We start from the raw sequence: 25,432 nt of genomic DNA, 5'->3' as shown, positions 1-25,432 counted from the left end.
AAGAACAGAGGGATTGCATGAGGAAAGATAAATGTGTCTGCATTACTTGTTACAGTGATTCATTATACCTGATCTAGGGAAGGAGAAGGGAACTTGCTGTTCACCTTGGTGAATGTGTCCTCTTCCCAGAGCTGTCAGGGTCTGTTAAGTAAAAAAAAAAAAAAAAAAAAAAAAAAAAAAAAAAAATTAATTAAAAATAAAAAATAAATTAATAATAATAATAATAAACAAAAAATTGGGTACATTTATATAATAAATCAACTAAGTTAGGGCTTAACTATATGTCAAAAGGAAGAAACCTGTCTCCTTCTTTGAAATTAATTATACAACAGCAAAAAGTGATCTTTAATGGATACAGTGCCCAGATAGGGAAATCAAAATGATTCCTATTGTTCAAGAATTCTATTTTTATAGCACAGTGGGTCTCCAGGCAGAGCTCCCATAGGAGTATCATCTGCATAACCTAGGACCACGTTAGAAATGAGGACTCTTGGGCCCAGCTCAGAAGCTCGGGGGGGAGGGGGACAGCCCAGCAGTGTGTCTTAAGGTACCCTCCAGGAGATGCTTCTGCTCAAGTTTGACAAGCATCCCTATGGTGGTTTGGTTTGGTTTTGTTGTTGTTGTTGTTTTTAATCAAGCCAGATGTTTAAAGGGGTAATTTGTTTCAGAAAGGAATAAATCCAATTTTCCTCCTGATATATACATTACTTTGGACTAATAAAAAAAATTAAGAATTGAAACAAGGGAGCAAAGGAAAGAGAGAGAGGCAAACCAAGAAACAGCTCAACTACAGAGAAGAAACTGATGGTTACCAGAGTGGGAGGTGGGCAAGGTGGGGCGGGGAGGGTGAAACAGGTGATGGGCGTTGAGGAGGACACTTGCTGTGTTGAGCACCGGGTCATGTATGGAAGTGTGGAATCACTATAGTGTACGCTTGAAACTAACATTACGCTATACGTTAACTAACTTGAATTGAAACAAAAAACATTAAGAAACCCATCCAGAATATTATAATTTCAAAACAGAAGATTTTTTTCTCATCTTTAGTAGCCTGAATCTTCAAATTAAAAAATCACTGCAGTCGAGGGGTTAATACAGGATGCTGCATTATAATTTCCCTCCCTACTAGTAGATGAAAGAAATTAATAAAATCGACATCGTGGCTTTATTATGTGTTACAACCCATTTCCCACAGGGTTCTTGAGAAAGGGTTAATTATTTCTTATTTGTAAAAGGCTTTGGACGAGATATAATTCAAAGTAGTATTTTTATGCAATGAAAAGCACCATACAGCCATAAAAATATTATTATAATTACAATGTAGTTCAGTGATAGTAACTAGCACGCTATTATAACAGAGAAGGGCGCCTTAAAGGAATCCAGTGAAATAGTCACCACGTGATTTTGGAACGTTGCTGACATGATGACAGTCAAGGGAGGAGGGAATGCCACTTGCTATTGTTCTCTAAGCAGTAATGTGATTAATTTTCCATGATGATAAAGGGCCTGTAGGTAAAGAACCTGTCTCCAGAGAAAGAAAAAGTACAACAAGGAATTTGAAGATCTGAAACTGGTTATATTTTACCTTGCTTGGATCCAGTCGCTTCTAGTGTGTCTGAATTTAATGAGTAAATTAAATTATGGGACTTGAAGATGTATAGGGTTTTAACTCAAGAAATCATAGTACCAAGATCATTTTCGCCAGTGTAGAGAGAAACAATCAGTTTTTGTGTGTAGCTGTGATGGAAGGCAGAAGATAATGGAGTGGGGAAGACTTTGGGTGTGATTATATCCGGCAGACCTTCTTGAGCATTCAGTAACTCTGCCAGTCACTGTATCTTGACTCATAAAATAACTTCTTGGTGAAAAGGTCAAAAAAGATTAATGAAAAGTTGTTTGTGATCTGGCTTGTTCCAGTTGAGAGACTATATAGAGCAAAAGACTTATGTTCTCTTAACAAATATTTAATAGGAAAACTCATGTTTTGTGTCTGAATGTCAGGATCATTTTTTGACACTTTCAGCAGCTTTGCATTCTGCAAAGAACTTTTTTTTCAAAGAACACTTTGCTGTGTGAAGTCTTACTTTGAAAGATATTAAATATCGCAGAATTTAGAAATCTTTTATTTTAGCAAGGCAGGAAATACTTGTACCATCACCATCACAGTAGACCATAGATGTGTCAGCGAAGGTTGAAGTATGATAATATTAATAATATTTTTTTCTAGATCAAGTAAAACTAGCTCTGCTATTTATGTTAAGAATGAAAAACAGTGGGATTGGGGAGAAAAGTCACCAAAGTGTAGTTCCCATTATTTGTGTCCCAATTGTTTCACTCATTTTTTTATTGTTTATATTATCCATTTTCCAAATAACAACAGCAATTATACATTCCGAGTCATGAGATAAATTTGTGCTTTGCTCAAATTGGTACAGGGGGTTGGAAAACAGTTGAAGAGATCTAAAGTATTTTAATCCTATTTTTAATTAAAATCAAATTTGTGAATTATTGACATAATTTCCAAATACTAAATAAAAGTAATGCTTTCATTATACGCTGCATGTAATGCCAAGTTTGTATTTTATGCATTCTTCCACGCTAAGGTTCTTGAGAATTTTATTTTCTTTTTTCAAAATGTTTTTTGAGTATAGTTGACACACAATGTTATATTGGTTTCAGGCATACAACACAGTGATTCAACTTATCTATACATTATGCCACACTCACTGGAAGTGTGGCTGCCGTCTGTCACCATACAATGCTATTACAATGTCATTAACTATGTTTACTGTGCTGGGGCTTTAAAAATGTATATTTATTTATTTTTAATTCAAGTATGATTAGCATTCACTGTTATATTCATTTTATGTACATCATATTATGATTCAATAATTCTATGCTTAACTCATCACTCATCACAATCTATGTACTTTTTTTTTTATTTCATTTACTTATTCATGAGAGACATAGAGAGAGGGAGAGAGAGAGAGGCAGAGACACAGGTAGAGGGAGAAGCAGGCACCATGCAAGGAGCCCAATATGGGACTCTATCCGGGTCTCCAGGATCATGCTCTGGAATGAAGGCGGCGCTAAACCGCTGAGCCACCCAGGCTGCCGGCAATCTATGTACTCTTAATCCTCTTCACCTATTTCACCCATTTCCCCCTCCCCTCTGGCAACCACCAGTTTGCTCTCTACCCTATTCTGTGGCTTTTACTCCATGACTTCTGCATTCCATATCTCGAAGCCTGCACTTCTGGCTCCCTTCACCCATTTTGCCCGCCCTCATTTATGTCCTAAATTGTTAGTGCACCAAATTTAAGTTAGGGCTGAGATACTCATTTACGAATATTTTTTGCCAGTGTGTTGCACTGTGGCCTGAGAAAATAGGAGGAAACAAGATTAAGAAAATAAATTATTTTGAATTAGACTTCCTCTGTTAGAAGATGGTTGGAGGAAAAAAACTCAATTGAATACTGCAGTACATGAGTTAAAGTAGTTGATTTGAGTTTGTGTGAAATTCAACATTTGATATCAGTTTATGAACACGGGAGTCTATAATTTATCTTTTTTTTTCTTAATGGGCACACAAAACATAAAGCATTATATGGAACAATAGACTAGTGTTCTGGAAATGGTGAATACAGGGCAGAACAATGTATGGCTGAGCATATATTATTCTAAGTATTGCAATTCTTTCTCCCCCTTCCCTCCCCCAATCACTTCCAAAAAGCATCCAAATTACTGTTTTTCTTTATGTGTCAGATTACTGAAGTTCTGCTCAAAATTTATTACTTTAGAATATTTTATCAGTATCCTAAATTTTTCAGTCAAAAGTATTTTTGTGTGAGTTTGGTGGGCTTTTTCTCCTTCTTTCCCTCACTTTGTTAACCTTTAGTGATATAAGTCTCTTTCCAAGTCCCCGTGATTACTTTCCTTTCCACACTTCCAGTCTGGAATAGGTCAAGGAGTAAGAACATACAATCTACCAACTGGGACAAGGGATTAAAACAAATTGTTAAACAGTAGTTTTCAGATATAAGTTCCATTAACTACTCAGGAAAATCCATCCATATGCCAACATCTTTCGAAAACTGATGTTTCTAGAGAAGTCTTGTGGCACATACTTTATTCTTTAATAAGCAGATAATAGATCTTCCACAACAATGTATTTGCAGGGAGGGAGAGATTATACTTTTATTAGTATTATTTTAGTAAAGATAAATATCATCTCCCAAATTATGTCCTAGCGTGGATGGTAAGTATACAAGTATGCTTTAATGTTTTGTTGTTGTTTTTTTTTTGTCACAAAAGGTTTCAATTTTTTGCCCTGCAATTATTCCTAATGACCTAATCATAATGGCTTGTATAATATACATTGAAATTTTACTAGGAATTTCTAAATATTGGGAATGGTTATCTCTGTAGATATCAGCCCACCAGCACAAGGAGTGGACCATAGACAAGTACAGAAAGAACTAGGAGATGTCATTGTCCGTCTTCATACTCCAGTTGTGTTGACTCCCACCACTGTTCAGGTCACATGGACGGTAAGTTTTCAAAAGCAGTATTAATGGAAGTTTCTTTCATTACTTGAAAAAAACAAACCAAAAAAGGAAAAAGTGAATCAACAAACAAATAGTAATGGAAACCCTCACCATTTAGTATCGAGGTGTAATCAATGGCAAAAAGAGAAAAATATTCAATACAGTGAAAGAGTAGAATAAAAATAGACTGATTCCAATAGAACCATGTCATGTTTCATCTTCTTATTTTGTAATAGCTTTATTGAGATATAATTAACATATCAGAGTTAGAATGTACAATTCTGTTTTGGTATATTTACAGAATTGTGCAATAATCATCAAAATCTGATTTTAGAAGATTTCATCATCTGACAGTGTAACCTTGTGTTCATGACCAGTGCCTCCTCCATCACCCCTGCTTTAGCCCTGGGCAACCACTAATCTACTTCCTGTCCCGGATTTGCCTGTTCCTTTGATATGAATAAAATCATGAAATATGCGATCTTTTGTGTCTGGCTCCATTCACTCAGTAAAATGTTTTTGAGGTTCAACCATGTCATAATATCTATCAGTACTTTGTTCCTTTTTATTACTGAATAGCATTCCATCATACAGATATATCACATACTCTGTTTTACTTGCTGTTTTTTGTTTTGTTTTGTTTTGTTTTTTCATGAGCTGAAGTTTGTTTCCCTTTGTGGCTAGTATGAATGAGGGAGCCATGAGCATTTGAGAACAAGTTGACATAAGATTTCATTTTTCTTGGTTTCTACCTAGGAATTTCTGAGTAAAATGGTAACTGTCAAATACTCAGATAAACTGCCAAAATGCTTTCCTGAGCGCTTGTTCCATCTTATGTTTCTACCAGCAATGTTTGAAAGTCCCAGTTTCTTCCACATCCTCCTCAACACTTGCTACCCTCTGTCTTTTTGACTATAACCATTCTAGTGGGTGCAGAGTGGTATATCCTTGTGGCTTCGATTTGCATTTCTCTAATGACCTATAATATTTTCCATCCTTTCATATGCTTGAGCATTTGTGTATCTTCTTTAGAAAAATGTCTATTGAAATTCTTTGCTCATTTTTATGTTAGGTTGTATGTCCTTTTTATAGACTCGTGTTTTTTATATAGTAGATACAAACTCCTTATCAGACATCTGATTTGTAAATATTTTCTCTCAGTCTATGGTTTGGTTTTTGCTTTCTTAATGGCATTATTTGGAGCACAAAACATTTTAATTGGACAAAGTTTTCTTCTGAATTGAAATAAATCATCTGTACATTCCTTTAGCTGTATCTTATGCAATAGCATCAGAACATGAATATAATTTTAATAATTTGACTTATATAAGTCATATAGATTTTATATATGCTAAGAAGATTTAATTCCATGTATTATTAAATATCAACTTATCCACTTATATCAAAATGCAAAATAGCCACTGCAGTGAAAACAACAAATAGCATAAAAATAGCCACATTGGCCATACTAGAGAATACTAATATTTGTGTATATGTGTTTGTGTCTATGTGAGTGTCTGTGTTTTGAAAAGAGCCAGGTAATATTTTTCTCTGTGCATAATAGAGCTAGTGCCAACTTCTCGTTTATAACTAAGAATTCTCTATCATAACCTCTAAAACTCCATAATGTATCAAGACGTTAGAAGAGCACAACTTCCTTAAACCCTCTGTGTATATGATAGATCCTGTACATTGTGTTAAGTCACAGACATTTGAGTTAGGGATACCTAGAAAATCTTTTACTTTAATTATAATATTAATTGGAAATTATTTATAATTATGTCCCTCTTGTTATTATTTTATTATAGTAGAAGGACAACTAAGTAAGAAGAAATTGGATTCTCATCTTCCACTCTTAGAGTCCAGAGTCCAGTTTCCTTTAGGAAAATAACCATCTATCAACTCCATCAATAAGGAAGTTAAGAAAGGAAAATTGATTATTTTTCACCAGTTCCTGGGACACCTGGGTGGCTCAGTGGTTGAGCATCTGCCTTTGACTCAGGTTGTGATCCCGGGGTCCTGGGATCAAGTCCAGCATCGGGCTCCCCACAGGGAGCCTGCTTCTCCCTCTGCCTATGACTCTGCCTCTGTCTCTGTGTCTCTCATGAATAAATCAATAAAATCTTTTTAAAAATTTAAGATTTTTTCAAGAGTTCTTAATTACATTTGACGTATAAAACACAATGAAAGAATTATTCCATTGTCCTCTCAATAATAAATCCATTGAACAAATCCAATTCAACAAGCATTTTCATGGACCAGTTTTGTACTAGATGTGGGAGAGAACTATATAAAGAGACACAAATCTACTTGAGAGAAACATGAAATTGTCAGTGACACGACACAGAGATAAGAGCCATAACAGACATATATGTATCCTAAAGAGAGAGGTTTCAATCAAAGAAAAAATTATTAACTCTATCCTCAGGCACCAGAAAAGGCATCACCGTTCGTTTTCATTTATATGGGAAATTTGAAGGCATGATCATATTTGAACAGGGAAACCTAAAATAATATTTAAGGCTGTTTAGTTTAATTCCATAATTTTATAAAAGGAAGCCAATGTATTCAGATTGGATAATATTCCCAATACCTCACACATACTTTATAGGTAAAGATAGGATTAGAATTTATTTACTTTAAATCAGTGTTTTGTGTTTTCTACTTTAAAAAGTTTTACTTAAGCTGTAGACAAATATTTATTTGAAGGAAATATTTGTTAATGGTGGAATTTTGGCATAGGGTCCTAGATGGGGCATTTTGATACTTCTTAAACCAGACCACAGGATCAAAATTTTGACTTGGGTTGTAAAATGGGATAACACTTCAACAAAAATAAGATAAAGTTTATAAGATTTTAAGAGTAATTATTTAAGATTACATTGTTTCTTATTCCATTTCTAATATCATTTTGGATAGATTTATTCTGTTGTCTGCCTATTATGATTTCTATTCTTTTGTTCCCATGGAGGGAACATAATGACCTCATCATGTTTCCACTGGCACAGTAGGGGTATTATCTGCCTTGCCTCTTCCATCTCTCTGCAACTTTGACCAAATATAAAACTAGAAAGCCAAGGAAATAATTGTATTTTTAATAGTAGATGTTTTTCCTCACTCTCAATTGAAAAGTCTTCTCTGCTCTGTTGGAAGTTTTGAAGGGGCCTCTTTTAAGCTGCTTCTAAATGTGGAAATTATTTGGGTAAGAATCAAAGTCATTATGTTTATGAAGTTAATCACTTTAGAAATCACTGAGTTTAAGAGAATAAATCAAATTAGATCAAAATTGCAGGTCTGTAGTCTGGGAGTTCTTCCAAGAGAGGAACCTTGTCATATTCATCTCTGTATCCCACGAAGCTTGTCATTACTCATTTGCATATCTCTCTTTCTCATGAGCTTGACTTCTCTGAGGCTGGATTCTATGTTTTTCATTTTTGTTATTTCCTAGCAGAGTGTCTTTTATAAAATACCCTCTTAATAACAGGCTGTTGAATTATTAAATCAGTTGTTTTTATACATTTTTATTTTTGTTTTAAGAAAAGTATTCAATTATATTCCAGAGTATTGTTCCCCATGAATTTGTAGTTACACTTGAGATAAGTATGTATCTAAGAGGTTGATAAATTTAGTGAAATAAAGTCAGACTGGGGGTGTGGTTGGTCGTTAAAGAAATTATAACAAAATGTTTTATTTCCATCATATTTTCAACCTGCTAAGTGCATATGTTCTTTAAAGTATTATATTGTGTGCAGCCTGGGTGACTCAGCGGTTTAGCGCCGCCTTCAGTCCAGGGCATGATCCTGGAGACCCAGGATCGAGTCCCAGGTCAGGCTCCCTGCATGGAGCCTGCTTCTCTCTCTGCCTCTCTCTCTCTCTCTATGTCTCTCATGAATAAATAAATAAAGATATTAAAAAAATAAAGTATTACATTGTTAGTATTTGAGTTACAGTTGGGTTATTGGAGGAGAGAAATGTATTCCCCAAACTATGTATGTAGACTTAGGGCCAGCTGAGGTGTTTTGCCAAGGACAATCCAGAAGTAACAAGTTAGCCACAACTGCTTTCTAAAAGTGACTGCTCTTATAGTGATAGGCAAAAATGATAAGAAATGGCTCTTTCATGAAGAAAATAGCAATAAATCTCTTATTTTTAAAAAAGTCATTCCAAGAAAATTAAAAATTAAAAAATGGTTATTCTAGTTTGTGTGTGTACATGTTGTTTCTGTTCAAGGACAAAAAGTTTCACAGATCTTTTGCCCCTTAAACATCACAGCTGCTGAAATTGAAAGTGTGCATTAGCAAACTAGAATTTCAGAACTAAGCTTCACCCAGATAAGTCCTTAGGAGGCTAAGACCAATAAGGAAAATTCACTTTGAATTTTCAGTTTAGATGGATTTTTTTAAATAGAAAGGTTGATGGTAAACACTTGCACATTTTAATGAAATATAATTTTAGTGGAATGGGGTAGTACACGTTTTGATACACTACCCTCAGGTCACATATTGACCCCTTTTTAAAAACATATCCCTTACTTAACAATGATGCTTTATCATTGTGCATCCTTGAAGCTTGCTAAATTCTTTAGCTTATAACAGTCACTTAATTGTATCTAAGCCCTTGTAATAGGAATATTATTTGAATTAAGAAAACTAAGGCTCAGGAAATTTAAAAGTCCGAGCTGTAGCTCAGTTGGAACCTTTTGACTGGAAGATGGTAGCTTGCCTCATCATTTCACTTTTTTCCTTAAGACAATGCCTTTTAATTGATATTTCGGAAAATACAAATTTTTAAAACTCTACAAACCCATGGATTTGTGGTCAGACTCTGATTATAATCAACTCTAAAGAAAGCCCTCTTTCTTATAAACAGAATGTTAATAAAACTAGTAACAAGCATATGGTTTAACTTGAAAATGACCACCTGTCAAAATGTGCTCTACAAGTCAGTGGTGTAGAACACATATCCAATAAAAATCCCACCTATTTTTTTAAGGTAGTGTTCAGCATTTTCATTTTTGCTTCCACCTGTAACAACAAATTTTCTTCTGAAAAAGAATGTATTGCAACTGCACAAAATCAAGTTAAACTATTTAGTTATTAAGTAGGCCATTAGAATATACTGGTAGAAAGCAGTGTACAGTGAAGTGAGCAAGGCAATGTTGTATAGTAAACATTAGCTTCATAAAGTCCCTAAAACACTTAATTAATTAAAACCAAACATGGATAAAACCAATTTACCCTGATTTACAGACTCTCTTCATCTGGAAACAGCTGCTTAATGTTCTTCTTAAAAACACAGCTTGTTTCTTTCAGTATTAACAAGCTATTATTGTGAGTTATGTCTTTCTTTCAGTATATAAATTCACTTAAAGCGAATGCAGAGAAGTTTATAAAATGCCGGCTTAATGTTGTTTTAACATATGCTGCAAGGAATTTTTGAACATTGACAGTTTTGATTAAAGGCATCTCTCTTTGGCTCTCATAAATTTAACTTTTTGCTTTTTAGTTGCCTTGCTTTGTGATGTCAGAACAACAGCTTTTCAAAAACTATGTCTGTTGGTACAAACACAAACTGTGTTTGTGTTCTCATCAATGAGAATTCAGAGATCATGAGCTTTGGCATCAGAGCTGGGCTTTTTCTAGACAGAACCTCATACAAGTGTAGCACTAATTCCAGAAAATCTTTGAGGATAAGAATGCTGTCAGGTGGATGAAGGAATTCTTTGTTGTTGGGACTCATCGGTGAAGCTGGAATTAGCTATACACGGAAATACATGTGCTCTGCCCACAGGCTTCATGGACTCTCTAGCTTGGACATTCTAAATATAGATAAATGTCCCTTCGCTCCACTGTATTTTGATTGAAGTCCTGGATTGTTTTTGTTGTTGTTGTTGTTGTTTAATTTTCTGCTCTCACTTAAAAATAATTTTAAAATGCTGCGACTAAAGAATAAATGTTAGAAGTTAATACATGAAACTGGGGGCCTGGGTGGCTTAGTCCAAATGAATCTGTTGATTTAAGCTCAGGTCTTTTTTTTTTTTAAGATTTTATGTATTTATTCATGAGAGACACACAGAGAGAGAGGCAGAGACACAGGTAGAGGGAGAAGCAAGCTCCATGCAGGGAGTCAGATGTGGGACTCAATCCCAGGACCCCGGGATCACAACCTAAACCAAAGACAGACGCTCAGCACTGAACCACCCAGCTGCCCCTTAGCTCAGGACTTGATCTCAGATTCGTGGGATCAAGCCCCTCCTGGAGCTCCTTGCTCAGCACAGGGTCTGCTTGGAGTTTTTCTCTCTCTCCTCCTCTGGCCCTACCCCAGCTTATGTGTGCATGCTTGCTCTCTCCCTCTCTAAAATAAATAAATTTTTAGAAAGTTAATGCATGAGACAATACCTTTTATTCACAATGTGTTAACAGTTGGATAAAGAAATTTTTAGGGGCGCTTAGGTGGCTCAGTCGGTTAAGCATCTGCTTGATCTTCATGCCCTGAGATCGAGCACCACAGGGGCTCCCTGCTTAGCAAAGAGTCTGCTTCTCCCTCTCCCTCTCCCACTCCCCACTGCTTGTGTCCTCTCTCTCAATAAATCTATACAATCTAATTAATTAACTAATTATTAACTAATTAATTAATTGGTTAGTTAATTTTTTAAAAAGACATTTTTTAAAAGTTGAAATAACCATTTTCATCATCATTTCCTTCTCGTTTCTTCTCTCCACAAACTTCCTGAAATGAGGTTTTTCCATCTCTTCTCCATTAAATTTTACACTGTATTTGGCAGTCAAATTTGTTAAAGACTTATTAGAATACAGCTATTAACTACAATATATGGAAAATTAATTGGAGAAGATTCTGTGATAGTTATTTTTTAAGTCAATTCTAGGAAAATGGAAAGACATTAAAAAATATTTTAAAAGTTAAAAATCCAGGATGCCTGGGTGGCTCACTAGTTGAGCATCTGCCTTTGGCTCAGATCATAATCCTGGAGTCCTGGGATCGAGTCCTGCATCAGGTGCCCCACAGGGAACCTGCTTCTCCCTCTGCCTGTGTCTCTGCCTTTCTCTGTGTTTCTCATGAATAAATAAATTATTTTTAAAAAGTTAAAAATTCTTTTCTCCCTAAATGAAACAATGGTAAAACTCCAAAAGAGATCATTCAATAATGTATGAGGAGGACATGTTTTATTTTTAGCTTGCATTTTTTGTATATTCAGTTTTCATGTAATTATTGTGAGTGAACAAAATAGCATTTTCACATTTTTATTTGATATGAGTTTTCAGAATCAAAATCCCAGATTTTCTTTAAAAACAACTGTTTATCCTCTATACCTTTTGTGAATGAAAGGATCAAGAAAGTTGTGAAATTGAACCAACAGTGGGACACTTGAAGGAGCCAAAAACTGATAAATTAGTCAGTCTTTGATTTAATCTTTGCTAATGAGTATAAGCTTTTCAAATACCTTTAAAATAGACACTCTAACTTCACACTCCTCATCTTCTCATACACTTCCTCCAGGTGTAGGAATTTTATAGGTGCTGTTTCTACACTTCTTCCTCTGGAATAAATTATCCAACTTTCCTTGCAGATCCCACCACTTACTCTTTTTTGGGGAAATGCTTTCTCCCCTTCCTGATTCTGTCAACTTCCTCTCCCATCCAGGCTTCCTTAGCCTCTTGTCCATCTCATTCATAACATTTGTTTTTGGGTATTGGTTATGGATGTAACTTGACCAGTAACTTGATTAGTAAGAACTCAGAAAATGATTGGAGTAAATGAAGATATTAATGAATGGGTAAAAGAGAAGAATGGAAATTCCTGGGTAATAGCACAGTACACATCCGACCATAAAAATGGGAACTGTTGAATATAGGACAAGGATAGACAGATGAGAAAGGAAGCTAGACAAATTGGCAGGTCTAGGCCTGTCAGGCATTTGTGTTATGAGGAATTTGAATTAATTTAGTAGGTATGTTAAGGACTACATAGTACTTTAAGCAGGAGAGAGAGTTGTTCCATTCTTTATTTTGGAAATCATAGAGGCGATGCAAACTCAGAGGCGATGCAAACTCAGAATTGGAATTGGATGTTAGAAGCAGGGAGATGAATTTCAAAGCCATGGATCACACAGATGATAGTTGATGAGGACTGAAATAGGGACAAGAGAAATGAGGATGGATTCGTTGTCTCAACTAAAATATTTCTATTTGGTTTCAAACGCTTTTGGCTGTTTTTCAGGTTGATCGCCAGCCCCAGTTTATTCAAGGCTACCGAGTGATGTATCGTCAGACCACAGGCCTGCAGGCTACGACAACATGGCAGAATTTAGATGCCAAAGTCCCAACCGAGCGAAGTGCTGTCTTGGTCAACCTGAAAAAGGGAGTGACTTATGAAATTAAAGTTCGACCATATTTTAATGAGTTCCAAGGAATGGACAGTGAATCTAAAATAGTTCGTACTACTGAAGAAGGTCAGTATTCAGATTTCTAACAAAAGCCAAACTTAAGCCATAATGAAGACAATTTCTGTTGAGGTTCTAGTTCATCATCTACCTTAGAGGAATAGCAAGCGAGAATATAAAGAGTAAATTCGGGAGGTAGCATTTTCTCTTTTTATTCTGAGAATCTCGTAGAATCTGAGACCCTTAAAAAATGACATTCGAGTTACAGGATTTTTTTTTTCTTAAGTAAATATTTGCTCCAGGTTTTGCCAGGATACTGAAATTTGATTACAATATTTTCCCATATTTTTCTTTTTTCTTAACATGGATTGAGTTCATTTGGCTTTATTATAAGACAGGCTATTGGAAACTCAAGAACACAGGCTGCTCATTGTTACTTTCCTGTGTTTGATGTAGTAAAGTGTAACATTTTCTTTTATAACCCTCCTTCCCTGTGGGCTTTGTCCACATAATTTCTAATCCAGAAGGCCACTTGTATGTTTGCAATATCATTCTCGTTAGTGATATTCTCTCCCCCTTGGCCATTTGCAGATACTTTAAAATCAATTTGTGATAGACATAAAATTAATGTGAATTTGAACCAGTCTCTGTACTAGTGTCTCCTTCACTAAACCAGAGGGTTATAATAAATGGTATTATTAAAATACAAAAAGTCAGATGCCAAGTGTAATAAATCCCCCCCCCCCTTCTGCTTTTCTACTAATTTTATTTACAGAGCTCCTGGAAAGAAGCTGCTTTTCATAGACCAATATGAGAGCAATCTTAAGAATAGGTCTATAGGTTTCTTATGCTACCATAGGTGTCCTTGTTGGACAAAAGAGCTTTTAGGTTGTACATATCTTATAATCAGCATCGTAGTGAAAATGTTATGTCCGCACCTGTTAACACTCTGATACACTAACATGAACAATAGGACATATCTTTAAAGACATTAATCTATTTTTAGGATATGTAAAGAAAAAAATTACTAAAAATTAATAATAATATCTTCATCCACCATTAAATTTTACTTCATGTTGAAAATATGTACTACTAATAAATGGAGTGGGTGAATTTAATATAGAATGCTACATTTGAAGCACACTTCCAAAAATGAATTTCACTGCAGTTATACTTTTCCTCTGGGTTAGGCATCCTTCACCATTTGGTGTGCGTTCATTTCCAGTTTATGTGGCCTTCTGAAGGTAACAAATGGAACTTAGCTGGGCTGTGTGTGGAAACGATGCTCAGTGAATTGGGTTCCCTCACATCTGTAGAAGAAGGTGAGCACTGGAATAATTCACCTCTCAGGAAGCAGGCATGGTGTTCTCCTCCAGCCAGTGGAAAGTCAAATGAGAAACCAGTTTTGCAAAGTGTAATTTTTCAATGCAACCTACTTAATAATTACAAAACTGGGTGAACACATGCTTAAATTTATGTCATTGTTCCATATTTTGCAGCAATATTATCAGATAGAGGACTAATACAGAGTGATCTTGTGCTAACGTGTCTGTGTATATCCTATATCTCAATGCACGTATAGGCATAACTCAGTGACACATTTATGAAACATGGGAGACTTTATTGTTAGGCTTTTAAAATATCTTTTACCATTCAATTGCACATATGTTCAAAGGACTAAACTGTGTAGAGTTATGAAAGCACTGATCCTTTTACACAAAAATCCTTTAGCACCACAAAATTCTTTGAATTTTGTTTCAACTGTTATTTCATTTTGTTTTTCATACTCAGAGATTTAAGGAGAATTGATAAATTTCCCTGTAAAATTAGTACTTTTCAGCTCTGAGATAGACTGGAGAGCAGATGCAGCAGTCTAAAATCAGAAATTGTTTCTCACTCATCTTTTCTCAGTGTGATTATAATTAGTTATAGGAGAAACCATAAAGGATGGGAACTGTAGGAAATTAAAATCTATCCATTTCACACTCGACCCAACATGAACTGTTTTCATTTGTAACTTCAGAGTTTCTTTTCCATCAATATAAAATAAGTTTTAAATCTTAAATTATGAGCCAGTGTATAAGTCAATTATTTTTCCCAACATGAAAAAAAGTATTTCTTTTTTGGTGAAGTTTATTGCTGCATTTCTGTTTTTATTTGTTAAATACAAAACAAAAGGATGGTTATTAATGACACCACTCAGAGATAATGATTGATGAAAATTTGGCATATATTCTCTCAGAATAGTTTTGATAGAAATGTTTTGTTCGGAAAGAGAGCCTGCTGATTGGAGTCAAAAGGATCAAACGTTAGAGCCAGATCTACCTGGGTTCAAATTCTGCCTTGGTGTTTGACTTGGATAACTCTGTTTACAGTAGTCTTCTGTTCCTTTTCTGGAAAACTGAGCTAGGAATTTTTTCCCTCTTGAGGTTAGTGTGATCATTAAATATGATGCTTAGCTCAGTGCTGTGCATATAGAAGATACTCATTAGGATGTTAGCTGTGGAGCACCTGAGTGGCTCACTCGGTTAAACATCTGCCTTCAGCTCAGGTCATGATCCCAGGGTCCTGGGATTGAGCCCTGCATTGGGCTCTTTGTTTAGCAGAGGGCCTGCTTCTCCTTCTACCTCTGCTTGCCACTCTGCTTGCTTGCGATCTATCTCTCTCTTTGTCAAATAAATAAATAAATAAATAAATAAATAAATAAATAAATATCTTTAAAAAAATGTTAGCTGTTAAATTTATTATCGAGCACATATTAGCACAGCTGTTGTGTTTGCTTTAAATCTATCCACTTTATTTAAAGGATATATTTGTTTTAAATGTCACTGTAGAACACTACATGCAAATTTGGAACTACTAGAAACCAGACCTCTTGCTTCCTGTCTTTATATTCATATTCTATAAGCAGTTTTAATGCACATCAAGACTTACAGTTTGTGTTTATTCTAATCACTTTCTGCAGCCCCAAGTGCCCCTCCACAATCTGTCACTGTGCTGACAGTTGGAAGCCACAATAGCACAAGTATTAGTGTTTCCTGGGATCCTCCTCCTCCAGATCATCAGAATGGAATCATCCAAGAATACAAGGTAGGGCCTGGGTGAAAAAGGAAGGCTCACAGAAAAGCTTCCCAGAGAAGTCTCAGTATCACAGGAATGAAGCATATCTCCAGAGGCCCTCTTATTGAGTCTGACTCCAAGTCACTGATAACAAAAACTCACTCGGACAATTCCACCATAACATTGGAGTCTTCTGGTGTCACATAGCTATATCCCACATCCCTAGGGTTTAGGAGCCAGGTTTTGGGGATGGCTTGGTTCAGAACCTGTATCATTGTTATTTAATTATTGTGTAATGGGCCTTAGCAGGGACAGTTTTAAACTGCGGTTTCACAAAAAGATGCCTTCAAGATTTAGAGTTGGGGTGGGGATAGGACAGTGGGCAGCACCAACCCTCACTCTTAAGCTCTGGTTTGATCAATTTATTGAGGTTTTGTAAAATATTTCACTTGAAAAAGAGGATCCATTGAGAAAAAAAATGTGAAAAAACTTACTTACAAAAAACAGTTTATTATTTCATTTTTCAAATGATAAATTTGTTGCTGTTTAGAAATTACATACCCATTGTTTTCTTAACATCGTTTGACGTTTAAGAGGCAGAAAATGTCTAACTTTGAGAAATAAGATTCTGATTGGCTATGATGTGATTAGACCACATATGATAGTAAAACACCTCATTAAACCTTATATAAATTCAAAACTGTGGTTTTGCTATTAATACATGTGTATGGAATTCTAACAACATGCTAGATAGATCTATAGAATATAAAACTAGACACCCCATCTCACCCTAAAAGTTTATAGTTGGTATGGAAAATGAAGCTGTGTAGTTGTCCTGAAAGCATTGCAGATTGACTTATGTTATTTCTAAGAAAAAAATAAAATGCAATATAGAATTTTGTTAAATTAATGAATAATTAACTTACTGAAAAAATGAGCACAAGCACTTACTCTATAATTATTCCTGTCACTTTATAAAGAAACATGTGTAAGAAATATAAGAATCAGTGTTTTACAATATCGTAATTATACATAAATATTACATATATGTATATGTAGAGTTTCATAAGGATTATGGCACAAAGTTTTAGGAGCAAAGAATGATCTATTCTGGTGTGTTTGTGTGTGAGTGTGTGTATGTGTGTGTGTTTTAATGAAGTCAGGATTTTACTTTTCTATCATTTAGAATGAACTATCCTGCACTTCCATTTACTGAAATACTGATTTTGATTATAACATGGTAATTTTTGTCTTAAGTAGTAAACTTTCTCACTCGTATGAAATTGCCTTATTTTGGTAACAAGGTGTGTATTTTGGTTAGGCCTAAATATTCCTACATTAACAACATAGATACTGTGCAAATAAAAGAACTGTACGGTCCATAGTAATTACTTGAAATAAACAATTTCAGGAATGTACCTGTTTCAGAAACAAACCATGTCTGTTCACACTTATGTATCTCCATGTAGATTATGAAATACTATCAATAATGAATACAAATTTGTATATACAGTATGATTCTTTTTATAATGCATTTGACAAAAACAGATCTCCATGTCCCAGAAAAAAGTAGGCCTTAAAATTTGATTCTCACTTAAAAAAAAAAAAAATTGATTCTTACTTGCAGTAAAAGCCTGAGTTCTTTCACAGCAGTTTTTAAAAACTTTCCCCCACTTTGTTCTCATGCATGTGTATGTGTGTGGGTACATATGTTTTGATCAATATGAAGATTTATTACTGTCAATGTAAATATTGGCTTTAATTTCATCTCAGTCAATACTTATAACTTAGGTCAATTCATCTTGTTAACTACTTCGGGGTAAGTTAATATTTTCTTAAATAAAATATAAATTACTCAGATGTGCACCTATATACTTTGGATATTACAACTAATAATCACGATATCTTAAAAGATTATATGCATAATAAATCTTGATAAATAAATTAAGCAGAGAGGTTTATGTATTTTAATCCACACCTAAATACTGTTTGCAACCAAGGACCACATTCCAGTAGTGTTAAAGGACCATTGTGTTATGAGCATTCAGTGTAAAATATAAAGGAACATGCATAGTTTTAGCTTCCCATACTGTTCATCCCTTAATACACTACACAGACACACACATATAAATAAACCGCAAAAATTAGACTTTAGAAAATGTCATTTACAAATGCTACTATAAACCTAGAGAATAGATTGGTCACTACTAAAGATGTGTCATCAACTTAACAGAAAGGATAATTTTATATTCTTTTGTTAATCACTTTACATTTCTATAGATCTGGTGTCTGGGGAATGAAACACGATTCCATATCAACAAAACTGTGGATGCAGCCATTCGATCTGTGATAATTGGTGGATTGTTCCCAGGTATTCAGTACCGGGTAGAGGTTGCAGCTAGTACAAGTGCAGGGGTTGGAGTAAAAAGTGAGCCGCAGCCGATAATAATTGGTGAGTACATCTTGTGGCCTGTGCTTCAGAGTTAGTCAACTGGTAACAAGGGAAATTTTATTTTTAACCTATATCCTAACCGTGGATATGCAGCAGTGAGTGACAGGATACACTCATCATACACGCAAATAGGCTGACTGACTAGGGTTTCTTATAAAAATAATTAGCAATTATTTTGTGCTTTTAAGTTTCTCACAAACTTCTTTAAATTATAATCACTGTGTGGTTAAATGCTGAAAGTTTGTTTGAAAATAATTTTTGATCGATAACTTCATTAGCAATGTTGATGCCATTGAAATATATTAGGAAATGAGGCAGTAACTGAAGAAAGTGCATTATGTTTCAACCTATACACTTCCTCTAAGCAAAAAAGATGCCAAAATTTAACTAGAAACAAGCCAAAAAAACCTTTGTAATCTAAATATATTATCCAAAAGAAGAAATCTCTGTTAAATCTATTATCATCATTACAGAAAATTTTTCCCTATTAGCATTGATTAGTTTTGCCTGCTCTTGAAATATATGTAAATGGAATCACACAGAATATAATATTTTGTGTCTGGCTTCTTTCACAAAACAATGTTTTTGAGATTTACCTATGTATGTATCATGCAACTCCTATGTTTTCTTTCTGAGTAGTATTCAGTTGTGTGAATATATCATATTTTGTTTCTCTGCTTTTCTTTTGAGAGAACAAACATTCTTATGTAAGTCTTTTTGACTTTGGAGAAATACCTCAAAGTGGAATTTTTGGGTAACAGGATTGATGCAGTTTATAAGAATCTGTAAACACTTTTTCATATTATTGTATAATTTTATACTTTCACTAGCAAGAAAATGACTAGCAGTTTTTCTACACCATTGCCAACATTTGATGTTCCCAATCTATAATTTTAGCCATTCCAATGAGTTAGATACTCTAACTATTGTTTTAACTTCAATTTTCTTTGATGACTAGTGATGCTGATCAACTTTGCATGTGTTTTATTGGCCATTTTATTTTGTATAATTTCTAAGACTTTGCCTTTTAAAAATTGTGTTGTCTGTCTCATGTTATTGGATAGGAGAAGTTATACATTCTGGATACAAATTCTTTGTTGAATATTTTTTATTGCAAATATTTTCTCCTGGTCTCTGGATTTCCTATTTCTTTTATTAATAATGTCTTTTGAATAGCAAATTTTTAAATTTTAGTGAACTTCAATGTACCACATTTTTCTTTCATTTTTAGTGCTTTCTAAGAAATTGTGTCCTATCTGTAGATAGCAAAGATATTTTCTTAGATTTTATTCTAGCAGCTTTATAATTTTAGCTCTTATGCTTATGTCTATATTTCATTTTAAAGTACTTGGATGTGGTTTGATGGTTGAGACTTTTTATTTTCCTAAGTATATTAGCATATATTTTATTAAACTTTTCCTTATTTGATTTTTACACTATTATAAGTTTATTTATAAAATTTCCTTTTCCACCTGTTCTATATTATATTTAAATTTACTTTAAATATAAATTTATATATTGCCCTTTCATCTTATGACCTCACTCACCTCATTTATTTATTTTAATAGTTGTGACATATATTTTTCAGAGCATATTCAAATAATATTCTGTCTCCTTTCTCCTTATTTGTGTTAATATGGTAAGTTCCTTTGAATGATTTCAAAGGTGAATAAATCTTGCATTCCTGGGGTAAATCCCACTTGGTCAAAATATATTATGTTTTCCACAGATATTACTGGATCTAATTTGCTAACATCAGGTAAAGAATTTGGCACCTATTTTCATGAAGGATATCGATCAATACTTTTCTTCTAATGCTTTTGTCAGGTTTTAGAATCAGGATGGCTAGCTTTATAAAAGGGGCTAGGAAATATCTCTTTCTCTGCTACAGTATATAAAAGTTTTTGTAGGCCTTTTATTATTTCTTCCTTAAATACTTTTTAGAATTCAGTGGTAATATCTATGCATAAAGTTTTCTTTGTGGATTCTGTTTATATTTATAAATTTGCATTTATTAGAATTGTTATTATTCCTGTGCTGGTTGTGGTAAATGGATTTTTGGTTTTACCAACCGTGAATTTCTCTAATCCATCTAAGTTGTTGAATTTATTGTTATTTGCTTAATTATGCTATATCCTTATTTATAATCCCCTCTATTGCAATGTGCAGGATGTGTAGTAATGTCATCTCTTTTATTCTTAAATGCTGAGAATTTGTGTTCTCTCTTTCTTCTCTCATTTTTTTTTTTGCCCCTTCCTTTTTGATTTAAAGCAGTCTTGAAAGGATTTCTCAATGTTATTAATCTTTTATTACTCTTTTCAAAGTACAAACTTTTGGCTTTATTAGTTTTGTTTATTTGTTTTCTAATAATTTCTGCTATTTTTTTCTTCTACATACTTTTATGTTACTTCTTAGATAGAAATTTATATAAATGATTTGGACATTTCATCTTTTATAATATATATATTTATAGTTATACATTTCTTACTAAGCACATCTTTAGCTGAATCTTACACATTTTGAGGGGTTATGTTTCAATTTATCACATTGTTGAAAATACTTTCCACTTCCCCTAAGGATTTCATTTTCTTCGCAGAGGTTATCTGGAAGTGTATTATTACATTTCCAAATATTTTGGGATTTCACAAATAGCTTTTTATTTCTGATTGATAATTAATTCTCTGCATTCAGAAAATGTACATTGCATGAATTTAGCTTCTAAATATGGAGAGTTATTATATGGCCCAGCATTTGGTCCTGGGGAATGTCCCTGGTACATTTGAAAAGTATGTACATTTTTCTGTCCTGGAGTGGAATGTTCTATAAATGTCATATCAAATTAGCTGGTAGTACCATTCAGGTCTTTTTTTCTTTTTTAAAGACTTTATATTATTTATACATGAGAGATAGAGAGAGACAGAGACATAGGCAGAGGGAGAAGCAGACTCCCTGGATGGAGCCTGATGTGGGACTCAATCCCAGTTTCCTGGGATCAGGACCTAAGCCAAAGGCAGACACTCAACCACTGAGCCATCCAGGTGCCCCTCTTTCAGGTCTTTACTGATTTTCTGCCTGTTTATTCTTTCAATGATAAGAAAGGAGTCTGGAAATTTATTATAATTAAGATTTATATATTATTCCATTCCATCTATATAAGTTTTGTTTCATATATTTTGCTACTTGTTTTAAGTGGATACATTTTAGGGTTGTTATAGCTTATTAAGGAACTTACCCTTTATCATTATGGAATGCCCCATTTTATTACCTAGTAAGAATCTTTGTTCTGAAATGTATTTTGTCTAATATTAGTATAGCAATATTATCTTATAAGTGTTTGCATGGTTTGTGGGTTTATTCCATTCTTTTACAGAGAAATTATACATTTCTATTCTTTATATTGCATGTTGAGTCTTTTTATAATTCAATCTGGTAATTTTTGCCTTTTAATTGGAAGTTTAGACTATTATCTTCAATGTAATTAGTGATGCATTTGGGTTTAGAATTACTATCTTGGGGATCCCTGGGTGGCTCAGCGGTTTAGTGCCTGCCTTTGGCCCAGGGCACGAATCTGGAGTCCTGGGATCAAATCCCGCATCGGGCTCCCAGCATGGAGCCTGCTTCTCCCTCCTCCTGTGTCTCTCCCTCTCTCTCTCTCTCTCTCTCTATCATAAATAAATAAATAAATCTTTAAAAAAAAAAAAAAGAATTGCCATCTTGCTATTTATTTTCTATGTGACTTTGTTCCTATTTTTCTACTTTAATAATTTCTTTTTAAGATGAAATAAGTAATTTTCTGTATTCTATTTTATATTCACTATTGGACTCATAGGTCTAACTTTCTTTTTAATAATGGTTACTCTAGGATTTGCCTATAAGGATCTTAAAAAATATAATTCTATTTTCATTCCTCCTAATATTTTGCTGTTGTTATAGTTTTAATCTTATACATATATAAATACCATTATACAAATGAAAGTATTATTATTTGCTTCCCTTTAAACCATTAATTATCATAAGTAAATTAAAACTAAGAAAAATATTTTGTTATTCAATTTTTTATGTTACTCATTTTTTATCAGATATTGTTCTATAAATTCAATTTCTTCAGCCTCCCTGAGTTTCTATATCTCTTTAACACAAGAATGTTGTTTAGCGGGGATCCCTGGGTGGCACAGCGGTTTGGCGCCTGCCTTTGGCCCAGGGCGCGATCCTGGAGACCTGGGATCGAATCCCACGTCGGGCTCCTGGTGCATGGAGCCTGCTTCTCCCTCTGCCTATGTCTCTGCCTCTCTCTCTCTCTCTCTGTGTGACTATCATAAATAAATAAAAATTTTAAAAAAAAGAATGCTGTTTAGCCACATTTGGGTTCCCCTTTACTGCATCACATTTTAGTATTGTCTACAGATCAAAAGCTGTGAAAATAGTAAGATCTCTCTTTGTTTATTTCCCCTTTCTCACAATCCTGTGCGTTTTATATATTTTGCCTGCTTTTCTACTTATTTATGGTGGGATTACATGTCCCATACCTGTCATTTCTTAATGGGCAGAAATGGAAGTATCCAGGGAATTGCTATTTTTATATAGTATTCTTTTCGATTCTAGAATTTTCATTTGTTTTCTTTTACATGTTCCATTCCCTGTATGTTTATTCATTAGGACTCTAATAGGTCCATGAGCATATTGTAATAACTACTTTATGTTCTTTTCTCCTAATTTCAACATTTGTGTCATCTCATGGTCTATTTTTATTGATTGCTTTTTCTCTTGACCTTCAGTCATCCATTCCTATTGTTTCTTTATCTTCTTTTGTTTTTTGCCATTGCTATCTTACTTGTTTTTGCATGCTTAGTAGTTTTTTTTTTACTGTATACTAGACATTGCAGATTCATACTATAAAATTTTGTGATCTTGTAAAGAATTTTTTTTTTCTAAAGGAAGTTATGTTAGTAGCTGATCTTCTTGATCTTGTGATGGCTTAGATTTTACCTTTGTTAGTATAAGATTGTTTATGTTTTGACCTTTTTCTTAGGGCAAAATCTCAACTTGATCTTTACTTCTAAGTCATGGCCCTCAAGTGGCTTCAGTGAATAATAGCCTAATATGTTTATCTGGTTTCCCAACTTGTTAAAATGCAAGGTTCCAACACAATCTTCTCTGTAACGGACATCAGCTGAAAAATCCGTTCAGCCCTTTCAGCCTTCTGGCTTTTGATTTTCACCAGATTGTTGAAATCTTCATTCTGCATACACAGTTAAGAGTTCAATTTAGGATTGAGGAATTCATACAAAAATTTGGGAACATCACTTTCCAGTGGCTCTTTCACATGGCTTCCTAATGAAAATGTTCAGTCACTCTGTCATCTCAGAACTGTATTCTCTGACACATACCAATATGATTGAGGATTTCAGTTTGGGTTTTAGCTGCCTAGCACTGTATGGATCGAATTCTTTAAGGGGAAAAGAAAGGCTCATGAGTGCAGATTTCCCCTGGGGCTATTTCCTTCTTTCAAAAGACAAATACTTTCAGTTCTTCCTGCTTTTGCTTTTAGTACCTTTAATATATTTTTAAATAGTCTTTCTAGAGTTTGCATATTTTAAGAATACTTACCCAGGGTTTGATACCATAACATGTGCCAGTCCCATTACTTTCTGTTTCTTTTTTGAAATGATGCACACAGCACACTGCCAATTTCTGGGAAATTATTTCTTATTGCAACATATTTATTGTATATGAAGAGATTTAACATTAGTCATAATGTTGATTTTTTTAATATTCTCCAGGTTTTTGTACTTTTATATATTAAAAGCATTAAAGAGAAAAAGTTCTAGTATTAACTTTCCTTTAAATTGCCTTCCCTTTCTTAATTAGTCGTACAGACTGAATTAATTTCTTAACCTGAGGGGAACCTACAATCTTGCCCTTCTGAGATTTTCTACAATAAATTGGAATAAGAGAGAAATACAGGTATACCCAAAAGGATTTAACACACACACACACACATATATATACATATATATGTATATATATACATATATATATACACACACATATTATGCTATTTAGAAGTAAGCCATTAATTTTGCCCTTAAAAATATTTATGAACCATATTTAAAAGGCATTGTTTTCTATGAGAACTCCCAAATAAGTAAATAAAGCTTTGTGGGTTTTTTTTTTTTTTATTGTCTATAGCATATACGAAATAGAGTACTTCTAATCCAGATGGTCAAGTATCCATATTTTTCGTTCCTGTATTTTCTATTAATTTTATTAATAAGTATAATTCTCAAGCAACAGAAAGTTTTTTTCCCTTTTTTTTTTTTGTAGTGACTATGTGTATTTTTTCACAGTATTTGGAGGATTTATTGCACTTGGAGGCAAGTGAGACATTACAAGAATACCGTTTAACCAAGCCTATGTCATGTCAATTAAGAACTTAACAACTGTATAGTAACTTTAAAAAAAACTAATTTAGAGTATTTTAAATCAAATAGAAAGTTTTGCTTAGGTTTCTATTATCTTAAAAAGACTAAGTGTTTTCAAATGTATAATTAGTACCTTTTATTTTTTTTTGAATATCATACAACTGTTTCCAAATTTTCTATGAAATAAAAAAAATAATTTAGTAAATGACATTTCTGTCTTCTATTCAAGTGTTAGAATGTACAATATTCAAGATGTGATCAAATAGAATTGTACCACTTGGAATAAATACATGCACACAGATGTACATGCACACACACACACAAGCACAACTCAATACAGAAAAGGCTATTTATACTCAAGAGATTGATTTATTTTTAATATCTACTGTTGTACTGAAGAAGCCTTTAATTGTTTCTTTAATTACTCCTGCACATCTACCTTAACATCTTGTCTGATAACCTTATCTACACAACTGTTATTCCTTATTTGAAAAGTGATTTAGTGATAGCTAATCTCCTTTTTCTGTTTCAATTTGTACTTTCTCTATTG

At 33.8% G+C, this 25,432-nt stretch overlaps 1 protein-coding gene across 14 annotated transcripts in view; it reads left to right on the top strand.

The window, feature by feature from the left end:
* ROBO2 (roundabout guidance receptor 2) overlaps nucleotides 1–25,432 on the top strand; it is a 1,648,622-nt gene that overhangs the window by 1,556,975 nt on the left and 66,215 nt on the right. For all 14 annotated transcript variants that reach the window (XM_049104693.1, XM_049104697.1, XM_049104695.1 and 11 more), the window contains 4 exons: nucleotides 4,429–4,550; nucleotides 12,786–13,017; nucleotides 15,914–16,038; nucleotides 18,289–18,460. In XM_049104693.1, the coding sequence (XP_048960650.1) occupies nucleotides 4,429–4,550; nucleotides 12,786–13,017; nucleotides 15,914–16,038; nucleotides 18,289–18,460 (651 nt within the window). The remainder of the gene's footprint in view (nucleotides 1–4,428; nucleotides 4,551–12,785; nucleotides 13,018–15,913; nucleotides 16,039–18,288; nucleotides 18,461–25,432) is intronic.

Source organism: Canis lupus, chromosome 31 (genome assembly GCF_003254725.2).
Source record: "Canis lupus dingo isolate Sandy chromosome 31, ASM325472v2, whole genome shotgun sequence".
In the NCBI taxonomy this organism is placed as follows: domain Eukaryota; kingdom Metazoa; phylum Chordata; class Mammalia; order Carnivora; family Canidae; genus Canis; species Canis lupus.
The sequence above is the reverse complement of the archived record's forward strand: the minus strand, read 5'-3'. Positions and strand labels throughout refer to the sequence as shown.